The 24,956-nt window shown below is 41.0% G+C and overlaps 1 protein-coding gene across 8 annotated transcripts in view; it reads right to left on the bottom strand.

The window, feature by feature from the left end:
- The window catches only part of CTNND2 (catenin delta 2), a 686,661-nt gene that overhangs the window by 245,385 nt on the left and 416,320 nt on the right, over positions 1-24,956 (bottom strand). For all 8 annotated transcript variants that reach the window (XM_075084268.1, XM_075084265.1, XM_075084267.1 and 5 more), the window contains one exon: positions 9,187-9,439. In XM_075084268.1, the coding sequence (XP_074940369.1) occupies positions 9,187-9,439 (253 nt within the window). The remainder of the gene's footprint in view (positions 1-9,186; positions 9,440-24,956) is intronic.

Genomic DNA, 24,956 nt, shown 5'->3' with positions numbered 1-24,956 from the left:
CAAATCATTTGATACAAGAAAGTCATATGATATTCTGCTCTTCAAGAATAGGAGAACCCCACACTGCAAAGCTGTTGTGGAAATAACCTTCCTGGTTTTTGGAGGCACAGAGAAATCCTAGGTAGAAATCATATTGGTGTTTCCATAAGGAGATAGCCAGGAATATGGAACTGCAAACACTGCATTTGTTTGCAGTGCTCTGAGAAAAGTTACCAAGCCTGAATATTTTAAGGACAATGAAATTGCATAAAAAGCAGCTGTAGGAAATTTAGTTCCTGAATCTTTCCAGGACTCACAGAGAATCAAGACAAAGGACCACTTTTCATACTAGTAAAAGGACTGGAACAAGTGAGGCTGACTGATCAGCACAGCTTCTGAGAGCGTATAACACAGAAATATGACACAATCCTGACTAACAGGAAGGTAAGGGAGTTGCATTTACTAAGAAACTGTGTTATACCTGTGTTGTCAGTATCCATTCCTCCCACTTCCACCAACATATACGATTACTTTTCTTTAGCCTGTTCAGCTACCAGGGCCAAACCTTCAAACTAGGTTTTTATATTTGAGATGCTCAAATTCAGATAGGTGGAAGGAAAAACATAGCGTCAAACAGCATAAAAACAAAAATCAGCCCTCCTCTTTGAAATGCAGTATATGAACCAAATATATGATGGCCTGGTATAGAACAAAAGGATTATCAAGCTAACTTCAAATGATTTTTACAGAGTAAAACGCTAAATTTAAATACTTTAGTCTTTAAACTTGTGTAGCTCATTTTGGGAAGTAAATTACTTGGTTTTACCTTGTAAAAGAGTTTGCACAGCTCCTCCTTTCCCCACACGTGCCTTCCTCCTCCATATTTTTACCTTTAGTATATTCAGGAAACCTAGAGATCTCACTCTGTCCTTTGAGTTAATAAAAACCCTTTCCATTTCTTTCCAGGTCTTCAGATATCCAGATCCCTCCATTTCATTACACGGTAAGGACAATCATGACCCCCAAATTATTAGAGGTGGGTGGAAAGCTAAACAGCAAGTGATCCCACTGTAGCTGCAGTGGCTTTAAACGAGCAAACAGACAGAGAAAAAAAAAAATAACAACCCAAACCCAAGTAAAAAGAACAAGTATTTCACAGTAAGTCTAGAGACTAGGATTCTCCCTGGCAACAATGGCTGTAGGATTTCCATGGGATCAGTGGTGGCTTTTGCTTCCTAGGAAACCACTTGCTTAATGTTAAGAACTGTGATGCAATGCTGAACCTCACTTGTTCATCAAGCTCCTGGAGTGGGGCAGCAGAGCAGGGTGAGAAAAAAAAGATCTAAATGAAGGTGGTGTGATGGTCAAAGGAACAGTGATGTACCAGAGAAAGGCAGGTTGGGGCTGGACTTCACATCAGGCTCTGCTCTTGAGTGAGCTGGCAGAGATTGGTCTACTCCCATCTAACATATTTAATCTATGTAGAACTAGAGTTTTTAAAGTCAGGCTCTTAATTTCCAAAAGCTATAAAGTTCCCTAGAAACTAACAAAAGCTGTTGATCACTCTTTCCCTTCATCATTTTTAGGTCAACTCTAACTAGAAGCATTATTTCAGCATACTCTTGCTGCCATTCTCTTACAAAAATCTCCTGCACTCTTAATGATGCATTTTGTACAATGGCTACAAAATTAGCTAGCTTTTGTTTTCTGCTTATAAAATAGTTGTAACAACATCATACTGAAGTCCAGCTTCAGAAACTTACAACCTTTTGCGTAGCAATTTATGTCTCAGTGTTGAGGATGGTTTTCAGTTGCTTATTTTAAAAAGAAAATTTGAGATTATGTGTCCTGATTTTAGCAAGCTTCTTCAAAATTTTCCTCATTATCTTCTCCACCTAACACACTTCCCTCCCCTCCCTCCCACCACGTTTCCCATGGAAATAAGAGCAAGATTACCCTTTCAACTTCAAAGTATCTTACAAATTTATCTTACTCTCAACATCCCTGTAAACAGTAAGATCATTATTATCCATTTGGCTGATGAGATGTCCAAGAGCTACTTCTGAGAAGCTTCTTACGTGCTTTATCTTGCCAAGAGATCGTAACAGCTTACATGAGCCCAGTAAAGCCTGAAAGCACGGTTCTTCCCCATGTTTGTAATGTCTGGTTGGAAAATATACTTACAGCATTTTCTGGCTCTTACAGTCTGTCATCACAGAAAGGTACCACGCAGATTTTGCATCTGTCAAAGTTTGCAAATGAGCCACAGGATACTGAGCAAAATGTGTGGCAAACAAAGGCAGAAACTGCACTGAAACTTATATGCACCATTAGAAACTCGGCTATGCTGTTCAAGAACCAGAAATGAGCTATGGAAAGTATAAGGATGAGGTCCACTGTCCACCTGCTACTTCCTGGATGAATGAAGCCATTAAAATACACAACAGATTAAGAAACAAACAGTGGAAAGGGCTTTCTTGGTGTTCTTCAAGTGGCAGACCAGCAGTATTAGGGGCGGGGAAAAATATGTAATAAAATTGTCCAAAAAGGAGACACTGGTCTCATTTCCCCCCAAATATTGTATGTGCACTTATCAACAATACGTGGAGCTCTTGCCACTGTCCTCCTGAATGCCCTGTATCATTGACAAGCCCGCAAGTGGCCTTTCACTTCCCTCCCTCTAGCATAAAGGAAGGGAATTACCTTCTGGTGAAGGGAGAAGATTGTAAGAGAGAAACTTTCAGATCAAAACAAGAGATGAGGCATGCATCATCTCTCTCAAAATTATACGCTGTATACTGCATAAATAGCCTACCAAACAAAATGGCTACATATAACCTGTTCTATTCTGCTGATGGTTTAGGAACTGTAAGCACTTCTGGACAGACTCATTATTCAAAGTACCCGGACCAGCTTGCTACTGTGACATACTGAAACTGTGGTGTTCTACGATTTCAGTAGGGCACGTTTGTTAATGATAGGATCAGACTTTTTTAAAGACAGGATGGCAACAAAATGGAGTGGCCTCCTTCGCTGTCAATAAAATAGTACTAGTCATACGGGAGAGGAAGTGGGTACTAGTGCTTCCTGAGCTAAAAGCACACTTTATTCCTGTGGAGTACACATCATGGTTTTTTGTTTGTGTGTGTGTGTTTGTTTTCCCCAAGCTTTACCCGCAGAGAAAGGAGGTTTCTAAACAACATGGGGCAAATCCTAGAGAGAAAAAAATAGCAAATAGAGGTGGATGCTTCTGTAAATACTAAACTGCATTTGCTGCACTGTGAAATGACTGGGGTGCCTCTCCAGCCATTTACAAACCACCTTGATGTAAACAGTGGGAAGACAGAAACTGTTGGCATATGCAGCAATGTGCTCAAATACACACAAAAATAAGTTTTCCAAGTTCTGGGTACCACTCCTCTACTTCCCCACAAGTTGACACGTGCATGGACCAGTTAGCTCCACATCTATTTTGCCATGCTCAAGCCAGAGCTAAACATTCTTTAGGGAAGTCTTTTCCAGCCAAAGTTTCCAACTAAATAAGTCTCCAGAAAGCCAAAATTAACAGACTGTAGGATAGTTTCTGGATTCCCACCTGACTTATTTTAAGGAAGCAGCTTTATCCTTAGTTATCCACAGCAGGAAGGGGAAACAGATTGATGTTTATTCTATCATACCTGCTGTGTTTGGGGGGGTTTGGGGGGGGAGAGAGAGAAAAAAGAATCACAGAATAGAATCATAGAATCATTAAGGCTGGAAAAGACCTCTAGGATCATCAAAACCAACTGTCAACCCAACAGCACCACCATGCCTTCTAAACCATGTCCCCAAGTACAACATCTACACGTTTTTTGAACACCTCCAGGGATGGTGATTCCACCACCTCTCTGGGCAGCCTCTTCCAATGCCTGACCACTCTATCAGTGAAGACATTTTCCCTAATATCCAGTCTAAACCTCCCTTGATGCAGCTTGAGGCCATTTTCTCTCGTCCTATCACTAGTACCTCGGGAGAAGAGACCAACACCCACCTCGCTGCAAGCTCCTTTCAGGTAGTTGTAGAGAGTGATAAGGTCTCTCCTCGGCCTCCTTTCTTCACATTAAACAGCCCCAGTTCCCCCAGCTGCTCCTCAGAAGACCTGCTCTCCAGACCCTTCACCAGCTTTGTTGCCCTTCTCTGGACACGCTCCAGCACCTCAATGTCCTTCTTGTACTGAGGGGACCAAAACTGAACACAGGATTCAAGGTGGGGCCTCACCAGCGACGAATACAGGAGTACGATCAGTTCCCTACTCCTGCTGGCCACACTGTTCCTGATACAAGCCAGGATGCTGTTGGCCGCCTTGGCCACCTGGGCACACTGCTGGCTCACGTTCAGCCGGCTGTCAACCAGCACCCCGAGGTCCTTCTCCATTGGGCAGCTCTCCAGCCACTCCTCCCCAAGCCTGTAGCGTTGCATGGGGTTGTTGTGACCCAAGTGCAGGACCCAGCGCTTGGCCTTGTTAAATCTCCTACAACTGGCCATGGCTCATTGATCCAGCCTGTCCAGATCCCTCTGCAGAGTGGGGGTCGGGGGAAGAAAGAAAAGAAGGGGGGAGAAAGAATCTTGTAGTTCACGCAAAAAGTTCTGGTCTAATTTCTTTCCTTTCATCAGTGGAAAGAGAGCCAGTTTAGAAGTTTAGAAGATAGACAGCACCATCATATTCTGCTTAGGAGAAAATTAAGGCGAGCAGAGGTAATGAAATGGAAAGTTGACTCTGAAAGTGCAGAACAGAGCAGAAACATCTCAGGGTATTACAGTTAAATCATACAATACCTGGAAAACTCTGTCGCTATGCTGACCCAGACAGTTCTAAAGGTGAGAACCACTGCCAGATAGCTGGTTTTAAAAATTTTGTTCTCTGGTAAAGTCACATGATTCTACTGCTAGTGGTTTGGGGGGGGGTTTGTGTGTGTGTGCTTGTTTTTTAAGAAGAACATTATTGCAGTCTGCTCAATAATGAAGAATGAGCTTCATTAACCAAACTACCCCATTTCTTCTAAAAATATAGTTTTAAAGGTTCTGAAACACGTATCTTGGGAAAGGGGATGCCATAAAGAAAAACTGTAAGTGTTGATCAACATAATTCAATGCAATATGAAAATGGACATCTGAACTCTGCAATTCATTTTGGTAGCCTTAATGGAGTGTATTTCACATAATCCTTGCTGTTAATTCGGCTTCTTGCCAGCTTCTTTGCAGGAGATGATGATGTGTGTATACTGGTATGCAAATAAAAACAGGTAAGAGGAGGAGTCACAAAACAATGAAGGAAACATGTTGACTCAACCCAGCAAAACAGACACAGTGAGTCCATAAACAACCAAAACGACTGTTACTGCAATACTTCATTGGTATGAATTTAACTGAATGATGTGAAAACTATGTATTTTCCATCTGTTATACAGCAAGTGTGATTTACCAGCAGCGGTACATATACATGGTTTCTTAGTAGGTTAAAAACTCAAAAATTGAAGTAATTTACACACATTTGTCAGGTTCATATTTTGGAGTAAAAACCGGAAGGCACACAGACTGACAAGTGGATACCAGCATTTCTATTTCTAGGGCTCCCCTGTTCCCCTAAAGTCTAGGAACAGACAAACCTTACATAATTTGTTGGTGCGAAGGACAGTTTCATCTTTCTTAATTGAAAGTAGGTTGGAAAACATCACATGAACGTACATTTCTGGTATTTTAAAATACTCCTGACTTCTCTCATTCACAGTTCAGTAAGAACCAAACCCAAGAAAATAATTAGAAAATAAATATTGTATTCTTTCCCTCCCTCCCTATGCCACTTTTTCATATATGAGATTATGGCATGAAACAGTTTATATCACAGGCCTGGTGCATATTTCTCTTCCTTTTTGGACATTAAGTAAATATAAAAGAATGCTCTGAAGAATCAATCTGTAAATTATCTTTGATATTCAACTTTTCCATCTGCAGAATTTAGGTTTTATTTCTGACAGGTGATAAGGGGCTTATTTCCTTTTTAAATAAATCCTCAGACTCTCCACCAGTATAGATGTATATAGTTTTTACCACCTGTTATATGAGATCATATCAGCTAACAGTCTACCTGCATAAATTAAAAATTATCTCCTACCACAAACTTGATAAGAAATATCTTGATACTTTTTAAAAATAGTTTGTGTCCTAAACTTTAAGTTAATGAACATTAAACTGCATTTTATGACAGCTGGATGACGCAGAACAGATGTTGAGCTAAAATTTAATTTGCCAAATGTCAGCTCAGAACACGTATGTAAAACTGGAGTATTAGTAATCCAAACTACGTGGTGAAAACAATGCAAAAAATAGTCAACTACTTCAGTGCCTGCCAACCATTTTTCTGGGCCTTCAGATGGAAATTCCCCCTGAACTGAAGATTCCAGAAAATAACGCTCAGTTTTAGGAACTCTAATTGCTTATTAGGATGAGTACATTCTCTTCTGGGTATCTACTTCTCATCCTGAGCTCGCTGGCATATAGCAAACACTAATCAAAAGCCTGCAATTAGTATGCTCTTGTCTTGCAGCTTTTCCTCTGCCAGTGAGCCTTTGTTTGGACCTCTGGTTGGACAGGTAGGCTCAGTGTCTGAAAATGATGCCTGCCATTCCCTGCCATGATTCGTGTCAGTCACAAAAAAACCCAACCAGCCAGCAAACCAAAGCAGCAACAGGTCTGTAAGGACACTCAAAACTTAATGGTTGACAAAGCCCATCTGCTGACCAACATGTTTGTTTTTTTCTTGCTGTGCAAGATAAAAATGATAACCCTTTGAGGAATACAATACAACTTAAAACAGCCACTGTTTTAAGTCTTTCTTGTGTTTGGGCCATGTCTTCCTTTTCCTAATTAAAGCCAGTACTTCAAATTACACTTCCCATGTGCTACCCTAAATAATTCCTGTCTTTCCATAAGATTTTTTTCAACCATCTGGAAAGTCTTCTGTCCCCTCCTTTTCATACTGGTCATTTATCCACATTTTTGTAAGCTATCCATAGAAATCAACATGTTAAAAGCCTCCTGATTGCTTTTGTTGCTTTTCTCCAAACTCTTTCCAATTTTTCAGTGCCCTTCCAAGAGGTGAATGGTCAGCAACTGCTGTAGGCCACAGAGAATTTCACAAGCCAGTCTGCCCAGGTGGACTATAGCTGCTAGGAACTAAGGCATAACATAATCAGGTGTGCTTCTGACATTTCTTTATAAGTATTATTTGAATGAACAAGTAATGGCAGCAATACCTAATAAGAGACGCCACACAGAGTCCATGGATCAAATGAATGAGATCAAGAGTAACGCAAACCTCTTTTACAAAAATTTTGTCCAAAATTCCCAATCCATCTAATAGTAATTAGTAATAATATTCAATGATCTTTTCTAAAGAGTTTATGATATTTAATTGATACCCGGATGCCTTCTCACTCTTACTTTATCTATAGAAATCAATACTCATGAATGCACAAATTGTATCACAAGATGAGAAAGAACCAAAAAGCAGGCAAATGAAAAATTTGCAACAGGAAATCTTCTTTTACAAGCATATATCCTATACATTAACTGATTAACAGTTGTGAAGTGATAGCAGAGCAACTAACCAGAGGTAACCTTATCTTAAAAAGATACTACATCTAGGACTTGTAGAGATGCTGTAAATACGTCTTTCCTGGCTACAGGGAATAGCGCCTTCAACATCATCATGCTTCTCCTAAGAACATTTCATACAGATTACACCCATCTCTCCTCTGGTTTAGTGCACTCCTAATGTAAGTTTCCTTAAGTCTGAACACGAGAAAATTACAAGGTAAAGCTCTTTTTCCTCCATGGGCTTTCATATTCTGGAATACAAACATATCAAAATACCAAGGTTTCGGAAGATGACCGTTTCCCTCAGGTTACCAATGTTTGCTCTGGGGCAGGGGGGAGAAGGGGAGGAATTCAGTTTATGGTTTTTTTTTTTTTTTTTTCAAATTTCTGGAGGAAAAGCTAAGGGCAGGGGGAGAAAGTTGAAGACAGAAGTTTTCTCTACAAGTAAAACTCTGCAAAAGCAGAAGTAGCTGCAAGCAGTGACGTTTCTGATATGCCACAAAATTTAGCTGCCATTTGTGTTTCTGGCTGTAGAGACAGAGAGAATTGCCATTGTGCTAAAAAAGTAGAGAGACCAGGTTGCGCATATTTGGTTTTTAATGCAGGGGAAGAGGTCTTTTCAAATTGTTACTTAAACACCTCCAGCATTTTTTGCTGGGGGCAAATTTTGGGGCTCGCAAAAAATACATAAATAAATCACACCATCTGCCATAGAAAAACCTTGCATAAATTAAAACTTTCAACAAGTCTAAACTGAAGTTACCAAAAAGACCTGCTTTCTTTTCCATCAGAAAACTGAACAAAATCACCAAGTGCACTGAAGATTACAGTTAGCATTTCATTGCTGTTACTGTGGAAGTCAAATCATTTGCCAGAAAACTCTCTAACCCATCTGCCTGCTTGGGGTATGCATGCCTATAAAGTTTCCTCCTTGCACCTTCCCTAGGTATATGAGGGCGGTCATGCCTCACACCAACGTTAAAAGTTGTGCTATATATTTAAAAAGCATGCACAGCAACAACCGTTTCTGCGAAGCTGTAATACATACATTCTGTACCACGTACTGGCATTGGAAGCCTGCGCAACACGCAGGGTGAAGCATGAGCCTGATTACGTGTTGCTTCCACATTGCTCAGTCTCATTGCCTGATACCAGAATATCCTTTTCTGCAGCTCTTATGAATATTTACTGCAGACAAACCAGGAACTGTAACAACTTCTGCCCAAGGAGCAACTAGAAAATTCAATTCACAATGGTTACAGAGTCAAAACAGTCATACAACTCCTCTCATTTTCAGAGAAAATTACTTTTCATAAGCTTTTGAGGGGTGACACGACTGCAAGCAGCCTAAAACACAGACGCTCAAGACCACACCTATAATTTCATTTCGCAGAAGAGCTCATGAGAGCCTTCCAAGGTAAAGCATTAGGACAAAGCTGTTATGCAAACAAAACCTTTCATGTACAGTCACGGGAGTTTTTTTGGTATTCAACATGAGAAACATACAAAGCAAACTGCAATTACAAACCTTTGCACGAGCAAGACATAGTAGACAATTAAGGTTTCACCCACCTGGGATCTTTCTGAATGCTATCAATGGAAGGTGACCTAGCCAAGGTCCCTTCAGGTGGGATGGCTGGCCCAGATTTGCTGTATGGTGATTCAACAGAAGGACAATACTGCAGCTGTCGGTAGGGGTCTGCGTAATTGGAGGCTGGGCCGGCTGCATAGCTGGCCCTCTGGAAGGTCGCTGTTGCGTTCTGTGTGCCGTGTTGACTGCCTGTGCGCTGTAAGGGTACGGAGTCGACACCAGGGGAAGATGGGGCTACGACAGGAAAGTAGGGACAAAGTAAAAAATTGAGGACCTGTTCACAGAAATGGTTAACCAGGTCTAGGCAGAGGAAAAAAAAAAAATAACCAAAAACACACACATATAAAACAGGGGTTCAAAAAGAATGAGGAAAAAAAAAAAACCAAACATTGTCATTTTCAAAACCATTGAAGTAAATAACTGTCAAGTGAATTTCTAAATGACATGCCACTTCTAGACTAGAAGACCTTTACACCAGTTAAACAGACTGTAGCAGTGCATTTTCATTTGGGGTTTTAACTGCACTAACCTGAAATGAAAAAAGCGCAGAAGCAGCATGGGAATAGTCAAGCTGAGATTCACAGCCACCACTGAGTGAGGCTTTTGCAGTCCTTACAGGAATGGCAGTCAGTCAGATCCACCAGCAGAAGGAGGGTCAAACCAGGCTCAAGATTCCAAACTGAGATGGATGACTTTGTGGCGGATGGAAAGACAGCCATAGCCATCCCAAATTTGCAGTCCTGGTGCTCATAAAGCAGGTAAAACCAGACACCTACTACGGAAAATTGCTGTGTATGCTTCGTTAACCCATCTTCCGCATATTTCACCTTAAGTAATACTTAGAGGACTGCTACTGCTAACTCAGTCTGAAAAGGAACTAAGCACAAGGTGATCACGTAGATGTCTTAATGCACACCAGCAACGGCTGTGTTCACATCCCACAGCTCAAGATTAACGCATTACCAGTTTTGAGCGGCTTAACCAATAGATTTAAACTGACTTAATGCTTTTGCAATTCAAAAATCTTATTAATCTCTCTTGTAGCCCATTATCTTTCTGTTACAGTACTGTGTGCTGGCGATCCAGTCTGCTTTATGATTCTTACTAAACATGCAGTATTTCTGAATCAAAGTCCGGTTAATGGCAAAAGGGTTGTCACTGTAAGGGCCAGAGGACCAATATGCACATGATCTGTGGCCTGGAAACAAATACAAATTAAATGCTGGCTCTGCTCAGAAGGAAATTTGGACTGTTTGAAGTGGCACATGAAGTCATGGTGGCTCCCACTTCCCCCTGTCCCAAGACAACAAGAATATTTTCACCAACAGGAGCGGGCCCGGTCCAGGACTATTTTTAGCTGGGTCAAATTCATATGCTAAACTGTAGGCAAAACCGCATATTTAAGAGACAGGTTTTCATAATAGATTTCCCAAACATTTCTCATTAACATGCACATTTACATTTTAAGAAAATATTTAATATATTATAGGTCCACGAAAGGGACTTTAAGCATATTATCTCAAAGTGTCAGCAAATAAAATACAGTGAGCTTTAAATACAATTCTAGCAGTTTTGTCTGACCTAGTACTTGTCAAAGTTACAACACTTGAAAATATTAAATTTGTATCCAATCTTTGCCTTACTTTTAAATTTTTTTTATGGTTCTGAAGTACATAATTTTACAATAACAGGTACTGCCTTATAACTTTGTTACAAACATATGTAAGTGGGATCACCCACTTATCTATTGCTCCCTCACTGGGAGTATTCAAGGTCAGGCTAGACAGGGCTTTGAGCAACCTGATCTAGTTGAAGATGTCCCTGCCCAAAGCAGAAGGTTGGACTAGATGGCCTCTAAAGGTCCCTTCCAACCCAAACCAGTCCACAATTCTATGATTTTGTTAACTTACACATATAGCAACATTTCACAAGTATTGCTTTTGTTTAATTGCTAGTATATTACTCATTTCTTAAGGAAATGTAAGACACATACAGATCTTTTCAGAAAACTGCATCAGTTAAAATGCAATAATAGCATTAGCATTCTGAAACATCCCATGCACAAATCATGCTGAATTCAGTGTTAGGAAGACACAAGAAAAGCGTCACATTTTTAACAGAAATTACACATAGTTCAAAACCAAAATTTGGTGCCTTGTGAGAAAGAGTAAAAAAACCAAGGTAGAGAAAATACTGGAAATATTTTCAAGTGAAAAAGCAAAAATGTAATTGTATATTGACACAGCATATTCTTAAGTACTGCCCCTCCACAGAATACGCTGCTAGCTATTGACACATTATATGGGGAATTGCAAAAACCCTACAACAGTAATACTGCTGGAAACAAGAACCTCGCTGTAATGTAGATTGCTTTGCAAAATATTCCACTCTATTCCCCTTCCTCTCCTTTCCAAGACAGTTCAATGGAAATCATGTTTGTTTTTAAATACTTTGAAAACTTTTTTCTATTTTCTCCTTTGTGTTGTTATCAAAATAGGTATTTATATGAACTGAAACTAGCTGTCACCCTAACACCTACACGCTTTTTGAGTCACCCTGATTCATTTCTCAAATTATCTTCCTAGCAGACTGCTACTTCCTGTTGAATTTTATGACAATGAACACAGAAGTGCCATAGTCAGAATATGAGAATGAGACAAATCTATGACTTAGTTAAACATTCGCAAATAAGCTTGTTTGGCCAGTGTTACCCAGATCTATTAAAAGAAAAAACAAAAATTAACCCGAAGAACTAACAATTAAGAATAACTTCTACGTCTAACTGACGACAGCCACCTTCATGGACTGTAAAAGGGTTAAACTTCAGCACACATCTTCACACAAAAAATTTCATGTAAAACTGAATCAAAGCCATTTCCTTCCAATACCTTACTCTTGCTTAAACAAATCCTTTTGGCAGCCAGACTTACTGACTGAAGTGTGGCTCTTTAGGCTATGGTAAACTTTCCATCTATTGCGATCTCCCTTCTATTTAGCTATTAAAACAGCAAAGCCATAGTGATTATGTCTTTTAAAATAAATAAATTCAGAAGTTCGTTTGCCACACAGCAACCAAATCTTCAGTGAACACAGGGGCATCCAGAAGGCACACACTCAGGGTGGACCAGAAAGTGTTCACGTACCAGTTATGTTTGCAGATGGTCATGCAACCGTTTTACATGTTTTTAAATAGAAGACACTTACCCCCTTCTGTAACTTTTGCATTTGACTCTTCTCTCAAATCAAAGGCGAGCTACACCTTGACCAGAATCAGCTCAGCGTGGGTAAGAGGCAATACTACTTTGACAAGGGTCAGGGGTTTGCCCCAGCAAGGGAAGAGAGGGGTGGGAAGGAGTCACAGCAGAAGTGCTGTTTCTGGAGAAATGGGCTGCTTTCCCCTCTCCCAGCATCAGCCCACCTTTCCTGGGATCTGGCCTGGTTGAAGCACTATCATGGCCAAGTCACACTGTTGCCCTGGGTATATGGTGGATCCTATTCTGCCTCTGCATAAAGGTAAAACCAAAAGTCACAACCAGACTGTGAAGGAGCAGGTCTAGTTTTGTGGACATCTTGACACCTCATCAATTTAACAAGAAGCTTGGAGGTAAAGGTGCCCACAAAACTAGACCTGCTTCTGGTCTTCAGAAGTCCCAAAACTGACAAGGAGATCAAGATTAAAATCAATGAACCAAAAGACCTCAAAACTTTACTTATCCTGTATCTTGCTTTACCTAAGTGATCCTGTGCGAAAGCATTGTTTTTAATAGTGACTGCTGCCCCCACTTTTTAAACTTACATGGAATTTCAGTGGTTCATGTCAGATAAGCAAGTCTCTCAGGTTCTGCTCTGCTCCTTTTGCACTGGTCAACCCACCTGCGGCTCTTTCCTAGGACCACTTGGCACAGTGGCCTTGCAGAGGCACAGGGAGAAGGCAACTGGCATCCTGCTGCCCCTTCCAAGCGCCCCTCTCCACACACATGAGAGGGGCTTGTAGGGACCACAACCTGCAGCGCTGAGGCTGGCTCACACTGACGGCAGGATCACAGCACCCACTCTCTGCTGCAGCTAGCAGATACTGACTATAGTAAATAACAGGCTCAGTAGTAGGCCAATAAACCTCTATGCATTCATGAAATTTTAAACTTCAATGTAAGAACCATGCCTGAAGAGGAGAACCTTAATTTTGGGTTAAGAGAAGGGTTTCATTGAGAATTTCCAAAGCGAGTGTTTCACACTGTGCAAATCAATAACTATCGCTGCAGTGAAGAGATTTCAGTTTGTCCACTAAAGATTTAAGATCTTTTTTTAAATCTGGCATGTCATTAATACCTCAAAAATACCGTATCATCCCAACCCTTCACTACTGCAGCACCAAAATCACATCCCCAGAAAATGGAACATCTGGGGTACCACGCAGACATTTAATGTTCTTACAAATCTTTGCCAAAGAGAAAGCCCCATTAACTATAATGAAAACCCTCCAAAGACCTGATGTATGCCCTGATTACAGTTCTCTCGATTGCATAAATAGCATATAGAAAAGCCAGCCTTCATAATTTTCTACAGCTTTTGCACAGCATTAACAAAGATACAGTGACTTTTATATTAATGCTGAAAATTTAGGTGTGTTGCTAAACATGCTCACAGGCTCATAATAAGATACAACTTAGAAATTCACTTTCAGATTTTGTATCTTCTTTTCAAATCTGTGACATCTCTAGAAAAAATTAACAAAACCCAAAAAGCAAGAACATGTTGATTTAGGCAGAGATACTATTGCACCTTACCTAAGGATCTCAGGGAGACCAAGTTCACATAAGAACTGCTAAAAAGTTCAGACTTTGTAGAAGTCAGAAGGCATTTTGGCCAGTTAACACACGCAGGATCAGAGGTTCAGAAAGCATAGACACATTTATGAGACTTATCTTGCTACATCTTCTTGATGAAAATTACTTGGCTGATGCTGTTTTATTCGCGGATATTACCTTGTAAAATTTTCCTCTTATTATTCTATATTAGACATTCAGTTCCTGTGTTTCCTGTGATAACCTTCTCCTTGTGCCTTTCATACAGATTTCACAATTCTTTACTTCCCTCCCACCCCCTCCCCCCTTCTTTTTTTTCTTCACTGATTTATGCCTGCAGCTGATTCTTACTCTCATGGGAAAGTTGAAAATTGAATCCCAGTAAGAAGTCCTTTCAGTGCAAGGTATGTCCACCACCCTTCAATAGGTTCATAAATGACACAAATGCAGTGCATTCTTTGGTAGCAAATATATAAGAAGATTTATAAAACGGATACTTTTCCAATCTAATACACCATAAAAATAACATAGTGCATTCTTTGTCAATTAGGAAACAGAATTCATCAAGTTTGGGGGATACAAACACTTTTTATCTCTAAATGTTAAGTGAGCATTTTAGAGCATGCACCAGAACTTTAACAAAATGGATTATAATCAAGCTAGAGGCAAATCAGCAATCCAAAGTAACAAGCACGAGCAGTCGAGTCTAACACTGTTCAAGATGTATGGTAATACATATATAATAATAATTATAAATTTGCTTAGCAGTTACTTTTAGCAGCACTTTTCCACATTATAAGTGTAAGATTGTAGAGAAATATATGGTGGGGGAACCTGAAAATATTTACCAAAAGAGGACAAAAGAATCATAGAATTATTAAGGTTGGAAAAGACCTCTAGGATCATCAAGTCCAACCGCCAATGCAGCACCACCATGCCTTCTAAACCATGTCCCCAGGCACAACAGCTACATGTTTTTTGAACACCTCCAAGGATGGCAACTCCACCACCTCTCTGGGCAGCCAGTTCCAATGCCTGACCACTCTTTCAGAGAAGAAGTTTTTCCTAATCTTCAATCTAAACCTCCCCCGAAGCAGCTTGAGGCCATTTCCTCTTGTCCTATCATTAGTAACTTGGGAGAAGAGACAAACACCCAGCCAGAAGTCCTGTGTAGATTGGCAACTTTGCTACATAACTTCTTGGAGTTGAAACAGGAAAAAAACAGTCAAAACTGCTGCAACCTTCCATTCCCTGTTTTCCATTTTCTCCTCCCTCAACTTCTCCATACTCTTTGTTTTGTCCTATTTAGTTGCTGATCTTGCAATCAAATCTCTAGTCTCAAAATACTCAGCCACAGAGAAATAAAAAGAACCTTCTAGGAAATCTTCCCTTGCATCCTCATGGGACAGGCTCTTCTCCACCTATTCAGCCTTTGCTCTCAACACATCAACCTTTTAGGGCTTCCAGGATTGCAAACTCCATAGAGTCAATTGGAAAAGCCTCTTTCCCTCTATTAGCTCCATGTCCTCTCCCTCTCCCAGGGATTTCTAGTCATGCTTCAAAGGCTCAGCTAGCCTTGTTCTAATTCTTTCCACTGTCTCCAGCTTTCTAAAGATGCTCGTATTCTGCATATATCAGGGCAAATACAACCTTCTTCCCTCTAGTCAGCTCCACCACGCCCAGCTCAGAGCCTTCAACAGCCGGCCATGGCAAATAGCCAGTCTCTGTATTGCACCAGGTATGTCATTTTAAGGGAACATAACATGCTGTGCAGGGGAAATGGAAGCAAACAAAAGAAATAGATACTGAACAGCATGGTACTTAGGAAAAAAGGTCTATTTTCCACCCACAAACATGTTAGTCACAATTTCCTCAAGTACTGGTTATACCTGGATGTCACACCTACGTGTAATTAGTGTGTCTACATGCTGTTGCAAGCATGTATTCCATAATAATTTTATCATCAGATGTTTCCATGACATGGTACGGAGGAAGCCTTTTTATCAAGGCAACATCAATGTCTCTTTAAGATGCATCAGAAGAGATTTACATCGCTCGTACTTTCCCTTCCCATCCCATCTTCAGACCCAAAGGCAGCTGTTTAGCCGCTATGCTGTGACTTCTACGGGAAACAGTGCATCTCTGAATTAGTTAACAGGTACATTTCCACCGCTGGCAGCTGCAGAGTACTAAGCCTAATGAAGACCATAAACATACTCAAAGTGATTGCGCACGCCAGTAATGAATTATTACCCATTCGCTATTTGATCCTTTCAAAAACCTTAAAAATCATTGCCTGACCATTGCTGTATTTTCACGCCACTGTTCTGAGGGAGAAAAGCTTACTTCATAGAAACCAAGGAAACATCACTTGTGGTCTGCATATTGTCATGTTCAGTAAATACTCTTCTAACGCAAAACCTGGCAATCTTTGAAGACTGAAGAACTGAAGTTGCTACCGTACTGATATATCATTTAATTTCCATTTTCTAACAGCATTCTTTAGAATTGACTCTAATTGTTACAATAAGGCTGAATGTTCCTTTGCTTAGAAACTGATGTTTTTCTATAATGCAGAAAGAATGAGTGAAAGAAAACACTGCTTCCTTGGTTTCTGAGCTAGTCCTCTGTTTACAGAACAGCTGGTATCTAGTCACACTGAAGGCTTTTTCTCTATATTGTTCCACTCCAGTTTGCACATTCTCACATTGTCTGTGTCTTGGTTTGCTTTTCATGCTCATTTTTTGTTTGAAATAGATACCTTTTTCCTTTTATTGAACAGTTCCATTGGGTGAATGTGTATAACAGCCATTGCCTAAACCCTAGCATATGGAATACTTTTCTTAATCACCAATTTAGACTTGGCATTTCTTTACTAGTAATTATTGTATTTATGGGTTCAAGCATGTTTACTTAACTGGTGAAATCACCTAATTAGGGTTAGCAGTGGAAGAAAGTACACACCTTGTGAATAAAATAATCTATAAGGATTTTTATACCTCTAAAGTAAATTTTAATGAAGAAGTAGGTAGACAAGTAATTCAATGAGCAGCAACATAGAGTTTGTATCTTAGAAATTTGTATTTCTGTTCAGTTGATATGGCGCCTGAGATAAATGAGTTCCAATCAAAATTTATTTGCAGCTGTGTTCGATGTGACTTCAGTGAAATCTGAAGTCAAAACTTGAACACAGCCTCCTTCACAGCCAGGTCTGTTGCGCCCAGCTCACATCCCCACACCCACAACCTTCTCAAATTCTACATCCTTCTCTCCAGTCATCCCTCACCATCAAGTTCCAGAGTTACGGGGTGTCCATCATGGTAATACAACCTGTACCTCAAAAGCGTATATAGCTAAAGCATCATTCTGAAATCCCTGTAGACTGAGGGGACACCAAGGTTTTATGAAGCTATTAGGATTCCCCAGGCAACTACATATTTTCAATTATTTCAGACTCCCAACTCTCAGACTCAAGACAGGAGTAACTTTCTTCCCTCTTTACAAACAAAGAGGGTAGAAGCCATGTTTTTGAAGTTTTCAGTATTAAAAAACACAACACTCCTTTCCACCACCAGGAACTGACTTTATTTTAAGTCTGCCAGATTTTAATATTCACTAATATATGCAACTTCCATTCTTAGACTCAGCTTGTAGCATGTTTCAGTGATGCTGCTCTGCAGAAAAAACAATGGTGTGTCCATATAATGCGATAATCAGATGCCAACTTTGGCTGCTAAAGGTGTTATGCCAAGATCTTTTCTCAGTTTGTCTCATCTCTCTGAGATGCATCCCTCAGTGTGGGGACAGCATGCAGATGAATGTTACGTGAGCATTTAAACAGAGAAAGCAACAACTGCCAAGCCCCTTAAAAGCAACTGCCCTTTCAGAATTTGAGATACTAAAGTTCATCATGCCAGTTTCCTCACTGGAGATAAAATTCAACCCTGAGCAATGGCGCTATACAAGACATACATATCACTTTCTTCCTCTTTGTGGTACTACATGGTTTCACATTGTGCGCATGGGACATAATGACCGTAATGATTATAAAACCCGATCACAGCAAAACTGCACAGACCACATTACTGCACACAGATGCACCTACTGCAACCAAATTTCTGTCTTCACTCCAAATTCACCTTCTCTTGAAACCCCTTTGTTAAAAGTTTCCTGTCCAGCTGGCCAACATAAAACGGAGCATGTGGATGAAAGCCACAATTGTTATATAAAGAAAGTATAATTATGAGACAATATCAGATTAACAGCCTGCACTGCATCATGCTACAGCCATCAAGCACATGGATGTCTTTTCCTTCAGATTTTGACTTCTCCCTATTTATACACTATAAACCTAAGTAATAAAATAGCTACTAACTGGTATTCTTTAGAACACCTTACTGAGGTTCACCTATTCTAGTTAATAGTTTCCACTCCGGTGTAAAGAGTTATTTTACTATTAAGTTAACCACATTTGTATTCCAGTGGCAGACCACGTGATATGTTCACCTTAAACATTAACCTGACTTCTGCAAATGATAGTTTGAAAGTTCCTGGACCCATTAGAGTAAAAACTAACATCTCTGAATACTTGCTGTAGTCATTAAAACTCCAGTAAACTGCTGAAATTATGATAGAGGAAGAGACTACCTCTAAAAGTATACAGGCTTATATAAAAAACATTACAGCCGGAGTTAAAAAAAGTAATGGGCTGGTGATTTTTAAAAGAGTGCCTTTAAATATAATGCTGCAGAAAGAATGATCCTCTAACAAAAGCATTAGTCGTCTTGAAGACATTACTGGGTAGTTACCTCAGGCACTGCATTGTCTTTTTGTTCAGCAGAAATTTACAAGGAGATTTATGAAAGGTGTTTGAATTGCTTCTTATTTCATGAATGACAGCCTTGTATTTCTACACAACACTGAAGTAAATAAAGGAGAATGGATGTAGCCCTGCATCACTGAAGTCTAGTGTGACCAGGCTTTAATCTGAGACTACACCTGTCCAGTAAATAGATTATAAATACGCAGCCAGTTTCTGGCACAGAGTAGACACTGTATTTACCTAACAGTGGCATGTGAGATTTACAGGGTATGTACTTCCCTGACCAAGGTTTTATAATCACAATTCTCCCTCAATAGGTGGCAAAAGCCAAAGGACATCTGAGAAGCATTCAGGTATGCTCCAAGTCATTCTTCTATTAAAAAAGGAGATTAGAAGAATTAGAAAATACATAGGACAAACCACAAGCCTCTGGAGGTATCCTGTTCATGGGACAGAGGAACGAGGCTGTGGATACTGGCAATTTAAAAATTTCTATTCTGAGCAATGGTGAGATCTGGGCTGTCTTCTGATGGGCAAAATTCCTCTATGGAACCCAGCCATCAGCTCAATACTTTGAAGCTATGAATATCTCATTTGGAGAAATGCTTCTCCACTCTAAGGAGCATATTGCTTACAGATTACAAGGTGGTTCTTCAAGGTTTTCACCTCCTGCCACTTCCTCCCCCACTGCTCTTGTCCACAGCCTTACAGTGATGACTCGATACCACTGAAGTTGAAAGCAATGTCTTTTATTATAGTCCCACCAAAATTTTATTAGGAAGGAAATAAAATTTAAACTAACTGAATAAATAAATATTATTTCTCCGAGAAGGTGCCACTGTACCTGGAAAAAGAATCACCTAAAAACATACACAAGAATATAACACAGATAAGGCTATGCCAGACACCCCAGATCCGTCAAATGAAATGCGATTATGACTTTGCATTGCTTTGAGGTGATTTGTTATTCACTACGCACATCACTACGGTATTTTGTGCTCAATTTACTTTGCACTGATGATTTGTTCCCCACTTGTTTCTCATAATTCTCTCTCTCCCAAAGCAATGTTATCAAGTGGATGTCAGTTAGGAATACAGGTCTATTATCACAACATTACCAAACTAATAGAGATGCAGTGGTAGGAATCATTTTCCTTTTCATTTTCCTGAAAACATGATGTCCTATAGCCAGAATTCCATGCTGTGTGATTTACCAGCATGATCCTCAATTAATCTGCAGCTGTGGCATAACAGTATGCCCCTGCACAGCACATCAGCTTGTGCAAGACAAAAAAAAACCCAAAACAAACAAATCTGTCTCCCAACCAGAAAAAAAACCCCAGAACCTAAGCAGAAATAAGCAATGTTTGGTATTTATAACCTAACTATTGCACTTCAGGACTGAACAAAAAACTAAATAACGATTTGAGAAGCAGTGTAACAGACAAAGGGTTTAATCCAAATGGGGGAAGTCAAAGCTGATTTTTCTGTTGCTCGTCGTTTTTGCCAAAGTGACAACTTTAAAGCCAAATAAAGAAAAATATATTTGAAACCAAGGTTCCCTTTTTACTTTCAAGTAAAGTATTTGTAATACAGGAACTAGCATGTAACAGGTAGCTTTTCATGAATAGCTAGGTGCTCCTCTGAAACCAAAGTAAAACTATACCCATGCACTCATTGATGCTCACTTTAAGAATCTGAAAACACCTAAATGCACATATATAGGTATTTTTTTCCCCTCTAACCCCCTTAAAACTCCTTTTCATCATTAATCTGAAGTCCATGGAATTACAAGTGATAAATCTGGTTAACTAAAAGCCAGTTGCATGCTGAGAAGCAATGCTAACACAACCTGAGAAAGGGTGAGAGAGCTGTGGGGCAACCAGGATATAAACTGCCCTGTGGAACCTGCCACTGGTGACGTGCAAGGGTGATGAAACCCTAGAACAGGTTGTGCAGAGAGGTGATAGATGCCCCATCCCTGCAAACATTAAAGGTTAGGCTAGATGGGGCTCTGAGCAACCTGGGCTAGTGGAATGTGTCCCTGACCATGGCAGGAGGGGTGAACTAGATGATCTTTGGAGGTCCCTTCCAACTCAAGCTATTCTATGATTCTGTTACTGTTATAGACTACTTTATAAGAACTAAAAAAGAAAAACCTTACAAGGTTAAAAGTTTAAAGTTAAAAACCTTAAAAATGGTTAAAGAACAGTTTATCTGTAAAAGCAGACACAGAAAAACACTATCAGTTTGTGATGCCACACGACTGCAATAAAGTAGGCTTAATTATTGTTGAAAAAAAGAGTAAATCACTCTATAGGACACAGACATCTAACATTTTTCATACGGCCAATTTCTCAATTATTAGAAAATTGCTTCACAACCTGAGAAAATCTTCGCCTTGAAATAATGACTTGTAAAAATATCAAACGTACCCAATACTTTATTACATATGAAGAAAAATATTTACAGTTTTGTGAAGAATACATACTTTGGCTCAATTCATGCATCCTTTGTGCTCCTTTTCTAAGGGACAGCAAAGGAGCTAAGAGACATGACAAAATGTTGAGACTCAAAGAAAGCCTAAGCTGGACCGGCATTAAAAACATGCAGCAATTGAAGTACTTGGGTATTTGCAAGCAGCATTATGTGGTCCATGCAACACCTTTCTCCATCCTTGCTGTAAAAAACCTCAACTGGGGGGGGGGGGGGCGGAAATTTACTTGTACCTCCTCAGCAGTTACTGTTCCCACAGACCACTGGCTCCCTTGCTGGCAAGGCAGAGCCGTTTGGCAGCAGAGCAGCACTCCCTCCTGGAGCAAGGCAAGGTCTGTGCCCCACCATGCTGGCAGCAAAGGGAGGGCAGAGGCAAGGAGCTGGCAGCTGGTGCAGCTTTCCAGCAGCAACTCCACAATGTCAGACTTCTGTCTGCCAGGTCAACATGATGGAAGTTCAAACAGGCTGGACCTGTGGCTGCCTCTTCTACAGGGAGAGAGCCCCCAGGGACCCAGGGAGTGGGGGTGAGCGGCACATGAAACTGGCACTGAGAACAGGAGGCGATCAGACACTGAAGAGCTGGGATTGCCCTACTTCACTTGTGCAGTGCAAACAAGGAGAGGAAGAGGTCAGAGCCATTGGGTACTCACAAGCAACAAAACTAGCAACCTCCTCTCCCTGCAAAAAACAAAACACAAACCAACAATGCAGTCAGTTTTGTATGGGCTGTTCCTGTCTGGGGTGGCAGAAAAAGGGGCTTCTCCCTCTCCTTTAGGTCCTGAATAGAGACCTCATCCTCACTACAGGCACTCCATAAGATGGAGCAAGGAGGCAAGAAGAAAAACAGCCCAGCCATGTTTTGAGAAAGCCACCAGCCTGGTGACAAGAGAAGCAGTGCCTGTTTTCCTTGTAAATCTTCCCCTCAGACACTATGTAACCTCCAGGACAGCAAAAGTCCGGACCTACTGCAGCACAGGCAAAGCAGCAAACGCCGGCACAGCTGCCTGCATCCTCTTCCCATCCCTCCAGCAGCACATCTAATCCATGAAGAAAGACTGGACTCTGGGAGCTTCCCCTAGCCCACTAAAGCAATACACACTTTTACAGGAGAAAGGCAACGTTACAAATAACTAGGAGCAGCGCTTGACATAAGGCAACCCTTGATGCAGACTCATTTCCGTCAGTGAGTGAAGAACCAGGCAGGAGTGGGAAGGAAGGTGAAGAAGAGGGGGAGAGCACCCGTCCAGAAACACAACGGTAATTCTTACCTTCAGCAGTTTGACTAAGCTGCGTCACAGGACAATGAAATACAGAGTGTTTTCCCTGTTGCTGGCATGTGCTTGAACAGAAACCACAGCCAGGAGCAACTGGTAACTCTTCCCTCTGAAAAGGAGCCCCCGTGACTTTCCACAGCTCTCCTGACAGCGCTCTCCCCCTGAACAGAAACGCAGCTCACAGAGAGCCACGTTTCTGGTTTGCACCTGCCATCACAAATTTCACAGGACTCTTCTCTTTGATCAGAACTCTCCACCACGGCACCCAGGGAGTGGTGCAGCCCATGGCAGCACAACTTTTGGTAACGGACAGCTTCAGACGCAGTGGTGCACTGACAGAACCACCCAAGCATCAGTGGGAGGAACCTCAGGGAGACCTGGCCTGAAGGAGAGGAGGCCATCAGAGAGGCTGGAGGGCAGCCTGGCAACCGCCTGCATACACAGGGACATCGGGCAGCTTTGGAGGTAGTACAAGAAGTGCTGCAGGAGTGCCCCTGCTCCACACGTGCTCCCCAAAAGATAACCCATTGCAAAAGGGTGCTTGGCAAACCCTTCAAGTCCTGCACTAAGCCACTCTTCAGAGGCAATGCAAATTTTGACTGCTTACCCCTTCACTATTCAACCTCCTTTCAATAAATCTTTCATTTCAGGGTCCTCTTTTTAATATCAGCAGTATCAACCACAGACCCTACTCTTCCTTTTCCTAACCCTCTCCCTGGGAAGCACAGAAGAGTCCTCACAGTGCCTTGCATGCCACATCTTCACGAAGGAGGCACTTCATCTCAACGCACCCAGCACTCAAAACCAATGCTAACTGGCCACATGACCATAAAAAGCTGTTGGACTTCCCACGATTGAGCTGTATCACAAGGCCTTCCCCACAGTGACCTTCAGAGGTCAGAGATAGAGACTGTCCTCAGGCTGTGCATCCCAAGGTGATCCTTAAGCTTTCTTCAAGGCCGTCAAGGTTCCCCAGGTGCCAGTGAGATGCATACATCCTTCACAGAGCTGAGGAGGACAGTTTCGCTCCTCTGGTGTAATTGCTGGTTCATCATTGCCACTAGCGTGTGGCTGGGGACAAAGATACACGTCCATAGCCCTTGAAACCAGTGAGTGCTCTTAAAGTGTGAGCACTCTGCAGGTTTTGAGGTCTAAGTGTCCTCAGCTCACCAGTGTTACCCTCACCTTTAAGCAGCAGCACTTATTTCATCTCATAAAGCCCCCGTTTGTAGAGAGTTCAGAATAAGCACAGACCTCCATTTACCACCCCTCCCTCCCACACCACTGGGGAGAGCACTCTTTTCAAGGCTTTTATTAAGTTTATCTGGAAATCACATCGTTTTTACAGAAGGAGGCTCATATCTTTCACTGAGGGACCACAATGAAAGCAAGCATCGTTACAAGATTCCAGACAGTGCCGGCAGCCTCCACAGGGTGATGGCAACTGGTCCCACAGACCCCACTGCTGCCAAAGCTGTGCTCCTCTGCTCCAGGTCGTCCGTGAGAGCCCAGAACCTGAGCAGCAAAGCCGCTTTCTCCTTAAGGCAGCTATGGAAATCCCAGGCTTGCAAAATAGAGAGATTTTGCCCGCTTGGGCTTCTTTCATGTTTAACGTGAATTAAAAAACCAATAACTGAGGACTAAATCTCTAGTCCAAACTTCTAATTCTGCAAATAATTAAATCATCGCTGATTCTGTGTCCCACTCTGGCTGAAAGACAGTCTTTCCCCCCCATTAGGTAACAGCCCTCTTCAAATTCCAGCCTTGTTCATGTAGACACCCCATAAATAATCTTATCTCTACTATTATTAACTTCGGATTTAAATTCATAATGCAAGGCCTTTAGGTTTACAAGGAAGGCAAGTAACACATCTGCTTGGACAAAAATTATTAGTGTTATTTAGTTTGGTTACAAATACAAGTTTAAGTTTCTATTCAGTAAGTAAACTGATTTGTTATTTATATTACATCTGAATACTCCCTCCAAGCACATTTTTTGTGGATTCCCACTTCAGTAATAGAATTTCACCTTTATTGCTACTTTCAGCGCAAAAGTTTAGGCTGGTACTTTTTTGTATGAGAGAAGGCATTACCATTTGAAGACAAAAAGGTATTTTAAAATAAAAGCTAGTGATCAAAAAAGCCTGTGCAGCTACCTCTGTCAAGTTTGAACATTGTGTTTAGCTTAGACAGAATGACAGTAAAATACCCAGTCATAATTTAAAACACAAAGTGATGAAGAATTCACCCTGCCCCTAGCAAAAGGTATGCTAGTAAAGAAGGTCAGTAAGCTCCTACTATTTTGTACCTTCTGCAATATGCAGAACTATTGTCATGGATTTCATTCATAGGTG

This window comes from Phalacrocorax aristotelis, chromosome 2 (genome assembly GCF_949628215.1).
Source record: "Phalacrocorax aristotelis chromosome 2, bGulAri2.1, whole genome shotgun sequence".
In the NCBI taxonomy this organism is placed as follows: Eukaryota; Metazoa; Chordata; class Aves; order Suliformes; family Phalacrocoracidae; genus Phalacrocorax; species Phalacrocorax aristotelis.
Note: the sequence above shows the minus strand (reverse complement) of the source record. Positions and strands in the feature narration are given on the sequence as shown.